Consider the following 20,877-nt stretch of genomic DNA (forward strand, 5'->3'; position numbering starts at 1 on the left):
TTATTATGGCTCTACTGAAAATGTGAGGGTGAAAAGTATACATACAGCAATGTTAATATTTACTTCCTTGGCAAGTTGACCTGCAATAAGGCAGTTTTGGTAGCCATCCACAAGCTTCTGCTTGACCACTTGACCACTTTTGGTAGCCATCCACAAGCTTCTGCTTGACCACTTGACCACTTTTGGTAGCCATCCACAAGCTTCTGCTTGACCACTTGACCACTTTTGGTAGTCATCCACAAGCTTCTGCTTGACCACTAAATTGCTGCAGTTCAGCTAAATGTGTTGGACTTCTTTCTTCAGCATTGTCCACACCTTTAAGTCATTCTAAAACCTTCATTCTCGCCTGATTTAGCCATTCCTTTACCACTTTTGAGGTGTGTTTGGGGTCATTGTCCTGTTGAAACACCCAACTGTGCCCAAGACCCAACCTCCGGTCTGATGATTTTAGCTTGTCCTGAACAATTTGGAGCTAATCCTCCTTTTTCATTGTCCCATTTAAAACAGGCCCAGAGCATAATACTACCACCACCATGCTTGACAGGAGGCATGGTGTTCCTGGGATTAAAGGCCTCACCTTTTCTCCTCCAAACATATTGCTGGGTATTGTGGCCAAACAGCTCACTTTTTGTTTCATCTCATATACTGCACTTGTTTCCTCAACTCTGCTTGGTGTAAAAAAGAATATATTGATGGTGTGCCACCACACACAAAGTAGATCCAGGTGTGCATCATAAGTGTGTAGAGTAGATCCAGGTGTGCATCATAAGTGTGTAGAGTACATCCAGGTGTGCATCATAAGTGTGTAGAGTACATCCAGGTGTGCATCATAAGTGTGTAGAGTAGATCCAGGTGTGCATCATAAGTGTGTAGAGTAGATCCAGGTGTGCATCATAAGTGTGTAGAGTAGATCCAGGTGTGCATCATAAGTGTGTAGAGTAGATCCAGGTGTGCATCATAAGTGTGTAGAGTAGATCCAGGTGTGCATCATAAGTGTGTAGAGTAGATCCAGGTGTGCATCATAAGTAGGGATGATGTTTGATAAGAAATTATCGAGTTTGAGCCCATTATGGAATCCCCTTATCGAACTAATTCCTTATCGATTCTCTTATGGAATCCAGATATGTTGTTGTATATGGAAGAAAACACAATATTTGGTTTAACAAAAGCTCCGTTTTATTTTATAAAAAAAATAAATAAATATTGACTGTTGTTACCCCCCTAAAAAAATAAAATAAAATAAATAAGTATTGACACGACACGGTTCTCGAACTTTCATGCGGCCTAAACATGTTTCAACATGTATGTTGTACTGCTCCCCTTACATGAGAGCGAAGCCTGGCAATAATTGCATATTGCCGTTTCCTCGTCGTATTTTTTTGTAAAATGAAGCCATGCCTTGAGGCGCTTTTTCCGGTCCATTATTTTTGCTGCTATCTGTATCTGCCACCTAATGACTGAGTTACGTAATTTCCTGTGATGTCCCACAGGGCATTTCCTGTGGGACGGGATTCGTTCCCAGGGATTCGACTAAAGAACCAACTCTTTTTCTCTACTATAGTGGCCTCGATAACGGGAACCGGTTCTCAAAAAGGGATTTGAGTCCATGGAATCGGTTCTTTTCTTATCGAACAACCGGGAGAACCGGTTTCAAACATCATCCCTAATCATAAGTGTCTAGATGTGTCATGTGATGTTGTTTGATCACAGGAGAGACAACGGCTGGAGAGCATCCTCAATATGTGTGCCCAATACAACCAAGGAGAGGATCCACTGGATCCCACAAGGGCAGCTTTTCCTGGTGGCTTCTTAGAAGGATCACTGCACACCACCTCCACTGATGGTGTGCTGGGCGGAACATCTTCTCAGCATCTGGCACACACCACCTCCACTGATGGTGTCCTGGGAGGAACATCTTCTCAGCGTCTGGCACACAGACAGAGTGAGGAAGACAACCTGAAGGAGGAGTGGAGCAGTACAGAGAGCACTCATCAGGAGGTGAAGACATCTTTACACTCTACTGCTTCACACATACTACTTCCCTACACTCTACTGCTTCACACATACTACTTCTTTACACTCTACTGCTTCACACATACTACTTCTTTACACTCTACTGCTTCACACATTCTACTTCTTTACACTCTACTGCTTCACACATTCTACTTCTTTACACTCTACTGCTTCACACATACTACTTCTTTACACTCTACTGCTTCACACATACTACTTCTTTACACTCTACTGCTTCACACATTGTACTTCTTTACACTCTACTGCTTCACACATACTACTTCTTTACACTCTACTGCTTCACACATACTACTTCTTTACACTCTACTGCTTCACACATACTACTTCTTTACACTCTACTGCTTCACACATTCTACTTCTTTACACTCTACTGCTTCACACATACTACTTCTTTACACTCTACTGCTTCACACATACTACTTCTTTACACTCTACTGCTTCACACATACTACTTCTTTACACTCTACTGCTTCACACATACTACTTCTTTACACTCTACTGCTTCACACATACTACTTCTTTACACTCTACTGCTTCACACATACTACTTCTTTACACTCTACTGCTTCACACATACTACTTCTTTACACTCTACTGCTTCACACATACTACTTCTTTACACTCTACTGCTTCACACATTCTACTTCTTTACACTCTACTGCTTCACACATACTACTTCTTTACACTCTACTGCTTCACACATTCTACTTCTTTACACTCTACTGCTTCACACATACTACTTCTTTACACTCTACTGCTTCACACATACTACTTCTTTACACTCTACTGCTTCACACATCGTACTTCTTTACACTCTACTGCTTCACACATACTACTTCTTTACACTCTACTGCTTCACACATACTACTTCTTTACACTCTACTGCTTCACACATTCTACTTCTTTACACTCTACTGCTTCACACATTCTACTTCTTTACACTCTACTGCTTCACACATACTACTTCTTTACACTCTACTGCTTCACACATACTACTTCTTTACACTCTACTGCTTCACACATTGTACTTCTTTACACTCTACTGCTTCACACATACTACTTCTTTACACTCTACTGCTTCACACATACTACTTCTTTACACTCTACTGCTTCACACATACTACTTCTTTACACTCTACTGCTTCACACATTCTACTTCTTTACACTCTACTGCTTCACACATACTACTTCTTTACACTCTACTGCTTCACACATACTACTTCTTTACACTCTACTGCTTCACACATACTACTTCTTTACACTCTACTGCTTCACACATACTACTTCTTTACACTCTACTGCTTCACACATTCTACTTCTTTACACTCTACTGCTTCACACATTCTACTTCTTTACACTCTACTGCTTCACACATACTACTTCTTTACACTCTACTGCTTCACACATACTACTTTACACTCTACTGCTTCACACATACTACTTCTTTACACTCTACTGCTTCACACATACTACTTCCCTACACTCTACTGCTTCACACATACTACTTCTTTACACTCTACTGCTTCACACATACTACTTCTTTACACTCTACTGCTTCACACATACTACTTCTTTACACTCTACTGCTTCACACATACTACTTCTTTACACTCTACTGCTTCACACATACTACTTCTTTACACTCTACTGCTTCACACATTCTACTTCTTTACACTCTACTGCTTCACACATACTACTTCTTTACACTCTACTGCTTCACACATTCTACTTCTTTACACTCTACTGCTTCACACATACTACTTCTTTACACTCTACTGCTTCACACATACTACTTCTTTACACTCTACTGCTTCACACATCGTACTTCTTTACACTCTACTGCTTCACACATACTACTTCTTTACACTCTACTGCTTCACACATACTACTTCTTTACACTCTACTGCTTCACACATACTACTTCTTTACACTCTACTGCTTCACACATTCTACTTCTTTACACTCTACTGCTTCACACATACTACTTCTTTACACTCTACTGCTTCACACATACTACTTCTTTACACTCTACTGCTTCACACATTGTACTTCTTTACACTCTACTGCTTCACACATACTACTTCTTTACACTCTACTGCTTCACACATACTACTTCTTTACACTCTACTGCTTCACACATACTACTTCTTTACACTCTACTGCTTCACACATTCTACTTCTTTACACTCTACTGCTTCACACATACTACTTCTTTACACTCTACTGCTTCACACATACTACTTCTTTACACTCTACTGCTTCACACATACTACTTCTTTACACTCTACTGCTTCACACATACTACTTCTTTACACTCTACTGCTTCACACATTCTACTTCTTTACACTCTACTGCTTCACACATTCTACTTCTTTACACTCTACTGCTTCACACATACTACTTCTTTACACTCTACTGCTTCACACATACTACTTTACACTCTACTGCTTCACACATACTACTTCTTTACACTCTACTGCTTCACACATACTACTTCCCTACACTCTACTGCTTCACACATACTACTTCTTTACACTCTACTGCTTCACACATACTACTTCTTTACACTCTACTGCTTCACACATACTACTTCTTTACACTCTACTGCTTCACACATACTACTTCTTTACACTCTACTGCTTCACACATACTACTTCTTTACACTCTACTGCTTCACACATTCTACTTCTTTACACTCTACTGCTTCACACATACTACTTCTTTACACTCTACTGCTTCACACATTCTACTTCTTTACACTCTACTGCTTCACACATACTACTTCTTTACACTCTACTGCTTCACACATACTACTTCTTTACACTCTACTGCTTCACACATTGTACTTCTTTACACTCTACTGCTTCACACATACTACTTCTTTACACTCTACTGCTTCACACATACTACTTCTTTACACTCTACTGCTTCACACATACTACTTCTTTACACTCTACTGCTTCACACATTCTACTTCTTTACACTCTACTGCTTCACACATACTACTTCTTTACACTCTACTGCTTCACACATACTACTTCTTTACACTCTACTGCTTCACACATACTACTTCTTTACACTCTACTGCTTCACACATACTACTTCTTTACACTCTACTGCTTCACACATTCTACTTCTTTACACTCTACTGCTTCACACATTCTACTTCTTTACACTCTACTGCTTCACACATACTACTTCTTTACACTCTACTGCTTCACACATACTACTTTACACTCTACTGCTTCACACATACTACTTCTTTACACTCTACTGCTTCACACATACTACTTCTTTACACTCTACTGCTTCACACATACTACTTCTTTACACTCTACTGCTTCACACATTCTACTTCTTTACACTCTACTGCTTCACACATACTACTTCTTTACACTCTACTGCTTCACACATTCTACTTCTTTACACTCTACTGCTTCACACATTCTACTTCTTTACACTCTACTGCTTCACACATACTACTTCTTTACACTCTACTGCTTCACACATACTACTTCTTTACACTCTACTGCTTCACACATACTACTTCTTTACACTACTGCTTCACACATACTAGTTCTTTACACTCTACTGCTTCACACATACTACTTCTTTACACTCTACTGCTTCACACATACTACTTCTTTACACTCTACTGCTTCACACATACTACTTCTTTACACTCTACTGCTTCACACATACTACTTCTTTACACTCTACTGCTTCACACATACTACTTCTTTACACTCTACTGCTTCACACATACTACTTTACACTCTACTGCTTCACACATACTACTTCTTTACACTCTACTGCTTCACACATACTACTTCTTTACACTCTACTGCTTCACACATACTACTTCTTTACACTCTACTGCTTCACACATACTACTTCTTTACACTCTACTGCTTCACACATACTACTTCTTTACACTCTACTGCTTCACACATTCTACTTCTTTACACTCTACTGCTTCACACATACTACTTCTTTACACTCTACTGCTTCACACATTCTACTTCTTTACACTCTACTGCTTCACACATACTACTTCTTTACACTCTACTGCTTCACACATACTACTTCTTTACACTCTACTGCTTCACACATTCTACTTCTTTACACTCTACTGCTTCACACATACTACTTCTTTACACTCTACTGCTTCACACATACTACTTCATTACACTCTACTGCTTCACACATACTACTTCTTTACACTCTACTGCTTCACACATTCTACTTCTTTACACTCTACTGCTTCACACATACTACTTCTTTACACTCTACTGCTTCACACATACTACTTCTTTACACTCTACTGCTTCACACATACTACTTCTTTACACTCTACTGCTTCACACATACTACTTCTTTACACTCTACTGCTTCACACATTCTACTTCTTTACACTCTACTGCTTCACACATTCTACTTCTTTACACTCTACTGCTTCACACATACTACTTCTTTACACTCTACTGCTTCACACATACTACTTTACACTCTACTGCTTCACACATACTACTTCTTTACACTCTACTGCTTCACACATACTACTTCTTTACACTCTACTGCTTCACACATACTACTTTACACTCTACTGCTTCACACATACTACTTCTTTACACTCTACTGCTTCACACATACTACTTCTTTACACTCTACTGCTTCACACATACTACTTCTTTACACTCTACTGCTTCACACATACTACTTCTTTACACTCTACTGCTTCACACATACTACTTCTTTACACTCTACTGCTTCACACATTCTACTTCTTTACACTCTACTGCTTCACACATTCTACTTCTTTACACTCTACTGCTTCACACATACTACTTCTTTACACTCTACTGCTTCACACATACTACTTCCCTACACTCTACTGCTTCACACATACTACTTCTTTACACTCTACTGCTTCACACATACTACTTCTTTACACTCTACTGCTTCACACATACTACTTCTTTACACTCTACTGCTTCACACATACTACTTCTTTACACTCTACTGCTTCACACATACTACTTCTTTACACTCTACTGCTTCACACATACTACTTCTTTACACTCTACTGCTTCACACATACTACTTCTTTACACTACTGCTTCACACATACTAGTTCTTTACACTCTACTGCTTCACACATACTACTTCTTTACACTCTACTGCTTCACACATACTACTTCTTTACACTCTACTGCTTCACACATACTACTTCTTTACACTCTACTGTTTCACACATACTACTTTACACTCTACTGCTTCACACATACTACTTCTTTACACTCTACTGCTTCACACATACTACTTCTTTACACTCTACTGCTTCACACATACTACTTCTTTACACTCTACTGCTTCACACATACTACTTCTTTACACTCTACTGCTTCACACATACTACTTCTTTACACTCTACTGCTTCACACATTCTACTTCTTTACACTCTACTGCTTCACACATTCTACTTCTTTACACTCTACTGCTTCACACATACTACTTCTTTACACTCTACTGCTTCACACATACTACTTCCCTACACTCTACTGCTTCACACATACTACTTCTTTACACTCTACTGCTTCACACATACTACTTCTTTACACTCTACTGCTTCACACATACTACTTCTTTACACTCTACTGCTTCACACATACTACTTCTTTACACTCTACTGCTTCACACATACTACTTCTTTACACTCTACTGCTTCACACATACTACTTCTTTACACTACTGCTTCACACATACTAGTTCTTTACACTCTACTGCTTCACACATACTACTTCTTTACACTCTACTGCTTCACACATACTACTTCTTTACACTCTACTGCTTCACACATACTACTTCTTTACACTCTACTGCTTCACACATACTACTTCTTTACACTCTACTGCTTCACACATACTACTTCTTTACACTCTACTGCTTCACACATACTACTTCTTTACACTCTACTGCTTCACACATACTACTTTACACTCTACTGCTTCACACATACTACTTCTTTACACTCTACTGCTTCACACATATTACTTCCCTACACTCTACTGCTTCACACATACTACTTCTTTACACTCTACTGCTTCACACATACTACTTCTTTACACTCTACTGCTTCACACATACTACTTCTTTACACTCTACTGCTTCACACATACTACTTCCCTACACTCTACTGCTTCACACATACTACTTCTTTACACGTATACTTCTTTACACTTATACTTCTTTACACTCATACTTGTTTACACTAATACTTCTTTACTGATAATTATTCTTTACACATAATTTTTTACAGATAATACTTTTTTACACTCATATTTTTTTACAGATAATTATTTACACTCATACTTCTTTACAGCCATACTTCTTTACACTCATACTTCCTTACACTCATACTTTTTTTACAGATAATTCTTTACAGTCATACTTATTTACAGTCACATATAATACTTCTTTACAGTCGCATATAAAACTTATTTACAGTCACAAATAATACTTCTTTACAGTCACATATAATACTTCTTTACAGTCACAAATAATACTTATTTACAGTCACATATAATACTTCTTTACAGTCACATATAATACTTCTTTACAGTCACAAATAATACTTATTTACAGTCACATATAATACTTATTTACAGTCACAAATAATACTTCTTTACAGTCAAATATAATACTTCTTTACAGTCACAAATAATACTTATTTACAGTCACATATAATACTTATTTACAGTCACATATAATACTTCTTTACAGTCACAAATAATACTTATTTACAGTCACATATAATACTTATTTACAGTCACATATAATACTTATTTACAGTCACAGACGATACTTCTTTAAGAGTACTTTACAAAGTGTGACAGAGTGTTTTAATACCCATCCCCTGCAGGATGAAGATGGACTCCTTCACCTGGAGGAGGAGCGAGTCCGAGTCTTGTCCCGGATCGATGAAGTCCAAAGCCAGCTGATGGAACTGGATCAACAACTTCAGGAGTCCAAGCAGGAGGTAGTTAATAGTCACTACAGTACTACACAATACTCTATATACTAACTCATATCTATATTGATTCACTTTAGAGTAGTCAGTGTACAGTGTTTCCTCACCACTTCAAAATACATTTAGGGCCTGGTCTACATAGAGCCAAATAGTACAGCATGGACAATGTATAACTAGTGTGTACTATTAGGTGTACCATGTATAACTAGTGTGTACTATTAGGTGTACAATGAGTAACTAGTGTGTACTATTATGTGTACAATGTATAACTAGTGTGTACTATTAAGTGTACAATGTATATCTGGGGGGAATTTTAGGTGTACAATGAATAAATAGTGTGTACTATTAAGTGTACAATGTATAACTAGTGTGTACTATTAGGTGTACAATGAATTAATAGTGTGTACTATTAGGTGTACAATGAATAAATAGTATGTACTATTAGGTGTACAATGTATAAATAGTGTGTACTATTAGGGGTACAATGTATAAATAATGTATACTATTAAGTATACAATGAATAAATAGTGTGTACTATTAGGTGTACAATGTATAAATAGTGTGTACTATTAAGTGTACAATGTATAAATAGTGTGTACTATTAAGTGTACAATTTATAAATAGTGTGTACTATTAGGTGTACAAAATACTGAATAGTGTGTACTATTAGGTGTACAAAGTATAAATAGTGTGTACTATTAAGTGTACAAAGTATAACATAGTGTGTACTATTAGTGTGTACAAAGTATTGAATAGTGTGTACTATTAGGTGTACAAAATACTGAATAGTATGTACTATTATGTGTACAAAGTATAATATAGTGTGTACTATTAGTGTGTACAACATATAGAATAGTGTGTACTATTAGTGTGTACAGAGTATAACATAGTGTGTACTATTTGTTGTACAAAGTATTGAATAATGTGTACTATTAGGTGTACAAAATACTGAATAGTGAGTACAAGTTATAACTAGTGTGTACTATTAGTGTGTGCAAAGTATAAAATAGTGTGTACTAATTGTGTGTACAAAGTATAAATTAGTGTGTACTATTAGTGTGTACAAAGTATAGAATAGTGTGTACTATTAGTGTGTACAAAGTATAACATAGTGTGTACTATTAGTTGTACAAAGTATTGAATAATGTGTACTATTAGGTGTACAAAATACTGAATAGTGTGTACAAGGTATAACTAGTGTGTAAGGTATAACTAGTGTGTACTATTAGTGTGTGCAAAGTATAAAATAGTGTGTACTATTAGTGTGTACAAAGTATAAATTAGTGTGTACTATTAGTGTGTACAAAGTATAAAATAGTGTGTACTATTAGTGTGTACAAAGTATAACATAGTGTGTACTATTAGTGTGTACAAAGTATAAAATAGTGTGTACTATTAGTGTGTAGAAAGTATAACATAGTGTGTACTATTAGTGTGTACAAAGTATAAAATAGTGTGTACTATTAGTGTGTAGAAAGTATAAAATAGTATGTACTATTAGTGTGTAGAAAGTATAAAATAGTGTGTACTATTAGTGTGTAGAAAGGAAGGTGGATTCACTCACAGCCATCACCTACAACTTGACAAAAGAACAGTTTGGAACCGTGCCTAGGAGAGAGAACAAGGCCAGAGCAGAAAAGCAGGAAAACAGAAGAGAAAGAAAGATCAAACAACTTGGGAAGGAGATTAAAACCCTGAAAAAGCAATTCAAATTGTCAAGCACGGAAGAAAAGGAAGGATTAAAAGAACTGACAGCTAGCCTCCGCGAGCAGCTCATCAGGCTGAGAAGAGCTGAGGGGCAAAGACGGAAAGGCAGGAAGCCGCATGAGCCTCGTTCATAAAAGACCCTTATCGCTTCACCAAGTCACTTTTGGGCGAGGCGAGGTCAGGGACTCTAACAAGTTCCAAGGAGGATTGGAGGAGTTTGTTGAAGAGACATTCAGTGACCCTTCAAGAAACGAGAAAATCACAGGCTTGGTACCATCAGTCCACCAACAACCTCCCTCAGCACAGAATATCCATCATGGAGAGAGGTTCAAGAGGTTGTCAAGCACGCGAGATCAGCTTCTGCCCCAGGTCCCAGCGGTATAGCCTACAAAGTGTACAAGAAATGCCCTGAGCTCCTACACAGGCTGTGGAAGCTTATGCGGGTAATATGGGCCAAAGGAACCGTACCAACAAGCTGGAGAAGGGCAGAAGGGTGCTTTGTGTTAAAAGAACGGGGATCCACACAGATCAGCCAGTTCCGAACCATTTATTTGCTCAGTGTGGAGGGGAAAATCTTCTTTTCAGTGCTGGCCAAAAGAATGAGCTCCTTCATGACCGGGAATGAATATATTGACACCTTTATCCAGAAGGGTGGTATCGAAGGGTTCTCCGGGTGCCTGGAGCATACAGGGGTCCTCAGCCAACTTATCCAAGAAGCAAAGGAGAAGAAAGGCAACCTAACAGTAGTCTGGCTTGATTTTGCTAATGCATATGGGTCAATTCCCCATGACGTGATCCAAGTGGCTATGGACCATTACCACATCCCACATCACATCCAGGGGATGATCACCAGCTACCTGGAAGACATCAAGCTGCGATTCCAAGCAGCCATGTTCACAACAAAATGGCAGCCAGTGGAGAAGGGAATAGTGACAGGGTGCACCATCACCCCCATCTTGTTTGTCATGGGAATGAAGCTGATCATCTCTGCATTGATCATAAAGTCAAGAGGACCAAAGACTGCAGCAGGAAGTCAACAACCAGCAATCAGGGCATTCATGGATGATCTTACCGTGAGAACACCAACTCACGTGCAGGCAAGATGAGTCCTGGCGGAACTGGATGGTATGGCTACTTGGGCGAAGATGATCTTCAAGCCCAAGAAATCAAGGTGTCTGGTGATCCAAAAGGGGAAAACAACAGGAAAGTTCAAGCTGCTTGTTCAGGGGGAAGCAATCCCAAACATCCAGGGGAACCTTTTAAATGCCTTGGAAAGTGGTAGGATGATTCCATGACAGATAAAAAACAGCATCTCCAGCACTGAAAATCAAGTTGAAGAATGGTTGAAAAGGATTGACAAGTCTGGTCTGCCTGGGAAATACAAGTGCTGGATCTACCAGCATGGCCTACTTATGTGGCTTCTCACCGTGTACGAAGTGGCCATAACAACAGTTGAAGGGTTGGAGAGGAAGTTCAACAAACACCTTCGTAAATGGTTGGGAATACCCCGAGCTTTACATCTACAGGGCTCTACATAAGGTCGGGTCAGCTCCAGCTTCCCCTGTCTTCAGTTCTGGAGGAGTTTGAAGTCGCAAAATGCAGACTTTCCCTGACGTATAGGGACTCCCAAGATCAACTCATCAGGGAAGTCCAATCAAATCAAATCAACTTTATTTATAAAGCACATTTAAAATGTACCACAGGGGTAGCCAAAGTGCTGTACAATGGGCAGGTTAAAAGATAACACAAGAGAAACGAGCAAGCACACCACAACACAAACAGAGCACGATAAAAAATAAATAAAACATAAAAACAGGTTCACAGCAGGGAAGCTGGAATAATAACAAGATCTGGCAGGATGTGGGCCGCCAGGACTGCTGTTACCCAGGCAGAATCATCTCTCAGGACCAAAGATACCATCGGAAACCCTTGCACTGGAAGACAGGGTCTAGGAACATCACATTTCCAGCAGTGGTCCAAGTCCACTCCTAGGGAAAAGAGGACCATGATCCAGGATGAAGTTCAAAACCTTGAGGAAGAAGGAAGAAGAGCTAAAGCTGTCGAACTCGCAACCCAAAGTCCCTGGACAATGTGGAACCTTCCCAAGAGGACTGTGATGTGGAGTGAACTGTGGAGGCTGGAGCCGTTTGGTATTTGGTTTCTGCTCTGAGCAGTATACGACACCCTGCCGACCCCAGTCAACTAGCATAGGTGGGGAATGAGGGAGGACCCACTGTGCAGGTTGTGTGGTGGTAAAGGAACTATGGCGCACATTCTTTCTGGGTGCAAAACAGCATTGACCCAGGGAAGGTACAGGTGGCGCCATGCCAAGGTGTTGGCAATGCTCGCAGACATCTTGGAGCAAGAGAGGAGAAAGAAACACCCAGCCAAAACTAAGCCACTGCTGAGCACCATCACCTTCGAGAAAGAGGGTCATAGACCAGTTGTCCAAGGCCAAGCCAAGCAAAACCTCCTGCAGTTGGCCCAGGGTTGGGAGATGGAGGTCGACCTGGGGAGGAAGCTCCTCTTCCCAGAGGCCGTACTGTGAGACCAGACATAGTTATGTGGTCCCCAGAGGGAAAGAGAATCATCCTGGTGGAAATGACTGTCCCGTGGGAGGAGGGATGTGAGGAAGAAAACAAAATACCAGGACTGGCTGGCATGGCTGATGACAGTGAAGGTTGGATGTGGAGGATTCCCTGCTCAATCTGTGTGGAATGTGATGACAAAGGTGGGATTGAGAGGTCACGAGGAAAACAGCCGCTCGTAGGCTGGGAGAAGCAGCAGAGAGCGCCTCCTGTTGGCTCTGGCATAAAAGAGAGGACAATAGCTGGAAGCCTGCATGAGAGGGGCAGTGATCTGCTGACCCACCAACCGGAGAACACTCGCTGAACGTTGGGGACCACCTGAGGACCTCTTGTCCACGCCAAAGCTTGATCCATTACAAATGGATTAAAATAGCATCTTTCATGTATTTGCAAAATGTATACAATAGTGTGTACTATTTGTGTGTACAAAGTATAAAATAGTGTGTACAAAGTATATAATAGTGTGTACAAAGTATAAAATAGTGTGTACAATGTATACAATAGTGTGTACTATTTGTGTGTACAAAGTATAAAATAGTGTGTACAAAGTATATAATAGTGTGTACAAAGTATAAAATACCGTAATTTCCGGACTATAAGCCGCACCTGACTATAAGCCGCACCAGCTAAATTTAGGGGAAAATACAGATTGCTCAATATATAAGCCGCACCCGACTATAAGCCGCAGGGTTTTGATGTGTAATTAGCGTAGTATACAGGGGTTCCTGCTACCACGGAGGGGATTGACGGGACAGACATGACTGTTTGGGAACGCAAAGCGTCCCATTTATTAACAATAAATCTTTCAATCATTCAATCAAACTTTCACATCTTTGACATGGCGAACAGCATTCGTGCAGAGTACAAATAATACAATGGTGCAAAGTAATACAAAGTGCTCACCTGTACGTTATCAAAATAACCAGCCTACCGGTATATGAAAAGTCAGTCTTTAATCATTGTGTCATCGTCTTCCTCCTGCGTACTAAAACCACCAAAATCCTCTTCGTCGGTGTCGGAGAAGAACAGGCCGTAAATAAGCCGCACCCTTGTATAAGCCGCAGGGACCAGAACGAGGGGAAAAAGTAGCGGCTTATAGTCCGGAAATTACGGTAGTGTGTACAATGTATACAATAGTGTGTACTATTAGTGTGTACAAAGTATAAAATAGTGTGTACAAAGTATATAATAGTGTGTACAATGTATACAATAGTGTGTACTATTAGTGTGTACAAAGTATAAAATAGTGTGTACAAAGTATATAATAGTGTGTACAATGTATACAATAGTGTGTACTATTAGTTTGTACAAAGTATAAAATAGTGTGTACAAAGTATATAATAGTGTGTACTATTAGTTTGTACAAAGTATAAAATAGTGTGTACAATGTATACAATAGTGTGTACTATTATTGTGTACAAAGTATAAAATAGTGTGTACAAAGTATATAATAGTGTGTACTATTAGTGTGTACAAAGTATTGTGACAAAGATACCTGACAGTTAACATGAAATATAACTTCTAGTCCACTTTGGCCTACTTCAAGTCATTTCTCTTATTGACATCCATCCTGCACTTTAATACTTTGACCTACTTCAAGTCATTTCACTATGACTATTGCAGTACATGATGTAGTGTGTGTGTGTGTGTGTGGGTGTGTGTGTGTGTGTGTGTGTGTGTGTGTGTGTGTGTGTGTGTGTGTGTGTGTGTGTGTGCGTGCGTGCGTGCGTGTGTGTGTGTGTGGCATCATTGTGCTAATCAAGTGTGCATGTGACCTTTGCCCTTGGCCAGGCTGAGATGGAGCGTGCTTTGCTGCAGGGAGAGAGGCGGGCAGAGGTGGAGCAAATAGAGGCGGAGTCAGACATCATCAATCAACTTCAGCACAAACTAGTGCAGCTGGAGACTGCCATCCAGCACGAGAGAGACAAGGTACACCCTTTATGTAAGAAAGTAATAATAACACACTTTTATATGACTACTACATGTTTATGTAAGAAAGTAATAATAACACACTTTTATATGACTACTACATGTTTATGTAAGAAAGTAATAATAATACATATTTATATGACTACTACATGTTTATGTAAAAAAGTAATAATAATACATCCTAGATGTTTATGTAAGAAAGTAATACTAAGTAATTGACTAGTAGATGTTTATGTAAGAAAGTAATACTAAGTATATGACTAGTAGATGTGTATGTAAGAAAGTAATACTAAGTATATGACTAGTAGATGTGTATGTAAGAAAGTTAATATAAAGTAAATGACTAGTAGATGTTTATGTAAGAAAGTAATACAAAGTATATGACTACTAGTAGATGTGTATGTAAGAAAGTAATACAAAGTATATGACTACTAGTAGATGTGTATGTAAGAAAGTAATACAAAGTATATGACTACTAGTAGATGTGTATGTAAGAAAGTAATACAAAGTATATGACTACTAGGAGAGGTGTATGTAAGAAAGTAATACAAAGTATATGACTACTAGGAGAGGTGTATGTAAGAAAGTAATATAAAGTATATGACTACAAGGAGAGGTGTATGTAAGAAAGTAATACAAAGTATATGACTACTAGGAGAGGTGTATGTAAGAAAGTAATACAAAGTATATGACTACTAGGAGAGGTGTATGTAAGAAAGTAATACAAAGTATTTGACTACTAGGAGATGTGTATGTAAGAAAGTAATACAAAGTATATGACTACTAGTAGATGTGTATGTAAGAAAGTAATACAAAGTATATGACTACTAGTAGATGTGTATGTAAGAAAGTAATACAAAGTATATGACTACTAGTAGATGTGTATGTAAGAAAGTAATACAAAGTATATGACTACTAGGAGAGGTGTATGTAAGAAAGTAATACAAAGTATATGACTACTAGGAGAGGTGTATGTAAGAAAGTAATACAAAGTATATGACTACTAGGAGAGGTGTATGTAAGAAAGTAATACAAAGTATATGACTACTAGGAGAGGTGTATGTAAGAAAGTAATACAAAGTATATGACTACTAGGAGAGGTGTATGTAAGAAAGTAATACAAAGTATATGACTACTAGGAGAGGTGTATGTAAGAAAGTAATACAAAGTATATGACTACTAGGAGAGGTGTATGTAAGAAAGTAATACAAAGTATATGACTACTAGGAGAGGTGTATGTAAGAAAGTAATACAAAGTATATGACTACTAGGAGAGGTGTATGTAAGAAAGTAATACAAAGTATATGACTACTAGGAGAGGTGTAAAGTGGAGGAGGAGCGTGGTTCCCTACAAAGACTACAAGAGAGTGTGAGTGAGCTGAAGAAGAAGCTGCATGATTGTCCTCAGTCTCTGTGCCAACACTTGCACGAAGACTTGCAGAGGGTGGGTCTTATCTTATCTTATCTTATCTCATCTTATCTTATCTTATCTCATCTTATCTCATCTTATCTTATCTTATCTCATCTACTTCTAAATCAAACCAATAGAGTTGTAGATGGTGAATCTTATAGACTTCATTGTTTACTTCATCTATTCCAACATATGTATAACAATCATTTCATAAAATGAAATATAGTAGTAATTGTATGACATATAGTAGTAATTGTATGACATATAGTAGTAATTGTATGACATATAGTAGTAATTGTATGACATATAGTAGTAATTGTATGACATATAGTAGTAATTGTATGACATATAGTAGTAATTGTATGACATATAGTAGTAATTGTATGACATATAGTAGTAATTGTATGTGTATGACATATAGTAGTAATTGTATGACATATAGTAGTAATTGTATGACATATAGTAGTAATTGTATGACATATAGTAGTAATTGTATGACATAGTAGTAATTGTATGACATATAGTAGTAATTGTATGACATATAGTAGTAATTGTATGACATATAGTAGTAATTGTATGACATATAGTAGTAATTGTATGACATATAGTAGTAATTGTATGACATATAGTAGTAATTGTATGACATATAGTAGTAATTGTATGACATATAGTAGTAATTGTATGACAATATAGTAGTAATTGTATGACATATAGTAGTAATTGTATGACATATAGTAGTAATTGTATGACATATAGTAGTAATTGTATGACATATAGTAGTAATTGTATGACATATAGTAGTAATTGTATGACATATAGTAGTAATTTGTATGACATATAGTAGTAATTGTATGACATATAGTAGTAATTGTATGACATATAGTAGTAATTGTATGACATATAGTAGTAATTGTATGACATATAGTAGTAATTGTATGACATATAGTAGTAATTGTATGACATATAGTAGTAATTGTATGACATATAGTAGTAATTGTATGACATATAGTAGTAATTGTATGACATATAGTAGTAATTGTATGACATATAGTAGTAATTGTATGACATATAGTAGTAATTGTATGACATATAGTAGTTAATTGTAATGAGACATATAGTAGTAATTGTATGACATATAGTAGTAATTGTATGACATATGTAGTAATTGTATGACATATAGTAGTAATTGTATGACATATAGTAGTAATTGTATGACATATAGTAGTATTTTTATGACATATAGTAGTAATTGTATGACATATAGTAGTAATTGTATGACATATAGTAGTAATTGTATGACATATAGTAGTAATTGTATGACATATGTAGTAATTGTATGACATATAGTAGTAATTGTATGACATATAGTAGTAATTGTATGACATATAGTAGTAATTGTATGACATATGTAGTAATTGTATGACATATAGTAGTAATTGTATGACATATAGTAGTAATTGTATGACATATAGTAGTATTTTTATGACATATAGTAGTAATTGTATGACATATAGTAGTAATTGTATGACATATAGTAGTAATTGTATGACATATAGTAGTAATTGTATGACATATGTAGTAATTGGTGACAAACATCAGCTTGTGGTGAAGATGCTTCTCATTATAAACACAAAGATGTATTCCATCTTCTCACTCCTAACCTTTTGATTTGTCCCCACTAAGTAGCAACACATGACATTGGAAATGTGTACTTTTTGTAGTACTTTGTCAGATGTTTGACTAGTCACAATACAAATAATAATAATACTATTATCACCTCACATGTGTTGCTTTATGGTGATGGTGATGGTGATGGTAATGGTGATGATGATGATGATGACGGTGGTGGTGGTGGTGGTGGTGATAATGATGATGATGATGATGATGATGATGATGATGATGATGATGATGATGATGATGCTGCTGTGTTAGAAGGGAGAGGCGGTGGAAGCAGGAAGTAAGAAGTTTGAGGATTTGGAGTTCCAGCAGCTGGAAAGAGAAAGTGGCCTGGAGGAGGAGAGAGAAAGTATCAGCAAGCAGCTGCTGGACTTCCACTGCAGTGTGAGCACCAGGAAGGTAACTATCTCCCACATCTACCAATCAATCAACCAATAGATCAATTACATGTTGTTGTTACTATCTCCCACATCTACCAATCAATCAACCAATAGATCAATTACATGTTGTTGTTACTATCTCCCACATCTACCAATCAATCAACCAATAGATCAATTACATGTTGTTGTTACTATCTCCCACATCTACCAATCAATCAACCAATAGATCAATTACATGTTGTTGTTACCATCTCCCACATCTACCTATCAATCAACCAATAGATCAATTACATGTTGTTGTTACCATCTCCCACATCTACCAATCAATCAACCAATAGATCAATTACATGTTGTTGTTACCATCTCCCACATCTACCTATCAATCAACCAATAGATCAATTATATGTTGTTGTTACCATCTCCCACATCTACCAATCAATCAACCAATAGATCAATTACATGTTGTTGTTACTATCTCCCACATCTACCAATCAATCAACCAATAGATCAATTACATGTTGTTGTTACTATCTCCCACATCTACCAATCAATCAACCAATAGATCAATTACATGTTGTTGTTACTATCTCCCACATCTACCAATCAATCAACCAATAGATCAATTACATGTTGTTGTTACCATCTCCCACATCTACCTATCAATCAACCAATAGATCAATTACATGTTGTTGTTACCATCTCCCACATCTACCAATCAATCAACCAATAGATCAATTACATGTTGTTGTTACCATCTCCCACATCTACCTATCAATCAACCAATAGATCAATTATATGTTGTTGTTACCATCTCCCACATCTACCAATCAATCAACCAATAGATCAATTACATGTTGTTGTTACCATCTCCCACATCTACCAATCAATCAACCAATAGATCAATTACATGTTGTTGTTACCATCTTCTACCAATCAATCAACCAATAGATCAATTACATGTTGTTGTTACCATCTTCTACCAATCAATCAACCAATAGATCAATTATATGTTGTTGTTACCATCTCCCACATCTACCAATCAATCAACCAATAGATCAATTATATGTTGTTGTTACCATCTCCCACATCTACCAATCAATCAACCAATAGATCAATTACATGTTGTTGTTACCATCTTCCATATCTACCAATAGATCAATCACATGTTGTTGCTCAGAACAAAGTGTGCTGCCTTGAGAAGCAGGCTGATCAGCATCTACCAATCAATCAATGAACAATAGATCAATAACATGTTGTTCAAGACAAAGTGATCTGCCTGGAGAAGCAGGCTGATCAGCATCTACCAATCAATCAATGAAGCAATAATCAATAAGATGTTGTCAGGACAAAGTGATGATCCTGGAGAAGCAGGCTGATCAGCATCTAGCATTTAATCAATGAATCAATAATCAATAAGATGTTGTCAGGACAAAGTGCTGGTCCTGGAGAAGCAGGCTGATCAGCATCTACCAATCAATCAATGAAGCAATAATCAATAAGATGTTGTCAGGACAAAGTGATGATCCTGGAGAAGCAGGCTGATCAGCATCTAGCATTTAATCAATGAATCAATAATCAATAAGATGTTGTCAGGACAAAGTGATGATCCTGGAGAAGCAGGCTGATCAGCATCTAGCATTTAATCAATGAATCAATAATCAATAAGATGTTGTCAGGACAAAGTGCTGGTCCTGGAGAAGCAGGCTGAAGAAGTGAGGCTGCAGGCCAGTGAGGAGCATCACAGTGTGGCCAAGCAGAGACGTGTGAAGCTGCAGGTGCTGCACAAGGTAAGCTGTTGCTAATCAATGACATTGATCAGGATGCATATTGATCAGTGGGCGTGTCCTCTGAAGGAGAAGGAGAAGGTTGCTGCTCTGGAGAAGAAATATTGCATCATGTCTGGAGGGAAGAAGCTTTCTTCTGCCATCAGAGAAGTAGGACATCTTTTATTCTTCCTACTAATCACTTGTTATTGATCATCTATCACTTGATGGCAGTCCCAAAAATCACTAATCACTTGTTATTGATCATCTATCACTTGATGGCAGTCGTACAAATCACTAATCACTTGTTATTGATCATCTATCACTTGATGGCAGTCGTACAAATCACTAATCACTT

General features: G+C 37.6%; 1 protein-coding gene across 7 annotated transcripts in view; it reads left to right on the forward strand.

Annotated features, from left to right (window-relative positions):
- LOC133663107 (pleckstrin homology-like domain family B member 1) overlaps window positions 1-20,877 on the forward strand; it is a 115,936-nt gene that overhangs the window by 50,774 nt on the left and 44,285 nt on the right. For 5 of the 7 annotated variants that reach the window (XR_009828244.1, XM_062067333.1, XM_062067329.1 and 2 more), the window contains exons 3-9: window positions 1,711-1,998; window positions 8,957-9,073; window positions 15,151-15,288; window positions 16,604-16,732; window positions 18,632-18,775; window positions 20,433-20,543; window positions 20,610-20,690. Coding sequence is in view for 6 of the 7 variants with exons in the window: in XM_062067333.1 (XP_061923317.1) it covers window positions 1,711-1,998; window positions 8,957-9,073; window positions 15,151-15,288; window positions 16,604-16,732; window positions 18,632-18,775; window positions 20,433-20,543; window positions 20,610-20,690 (1,008 nt within the window). In the remaining variant the exon portion in view is untranslated. The remainder of the gene's footprint in view (window positions 1-1,710; window positions 1,999-8,956; window positions 9,074-15,150; window positions 15,289-16,603; window positions 16,733-18,631; window positions 18,776-20,432; window positions 20,544-20,609; window positions 20,691-20,877) is intronic. The other 2 variants (XM_062067332.1, XM_062067334.1) reach the window with 2 other exon arrangements.

The sequence above is a fragment of the Entelurus aequoreus genome, linkage group LG13 (assembly GCF_033978785.1).
Source record: "Entelurus aequoreus isolate RoL-2023_Sb linkage group LG13, RoL_Eaeq_v1.1, whole genome shotgun sequence".
Classification (NCBI taxonomy): Eukaryota; Metazoa; Chordata; class Actinopteri; order Syngnathiformes; family Syngnathidae; genus Entelurus; species Entelurus aequoreus.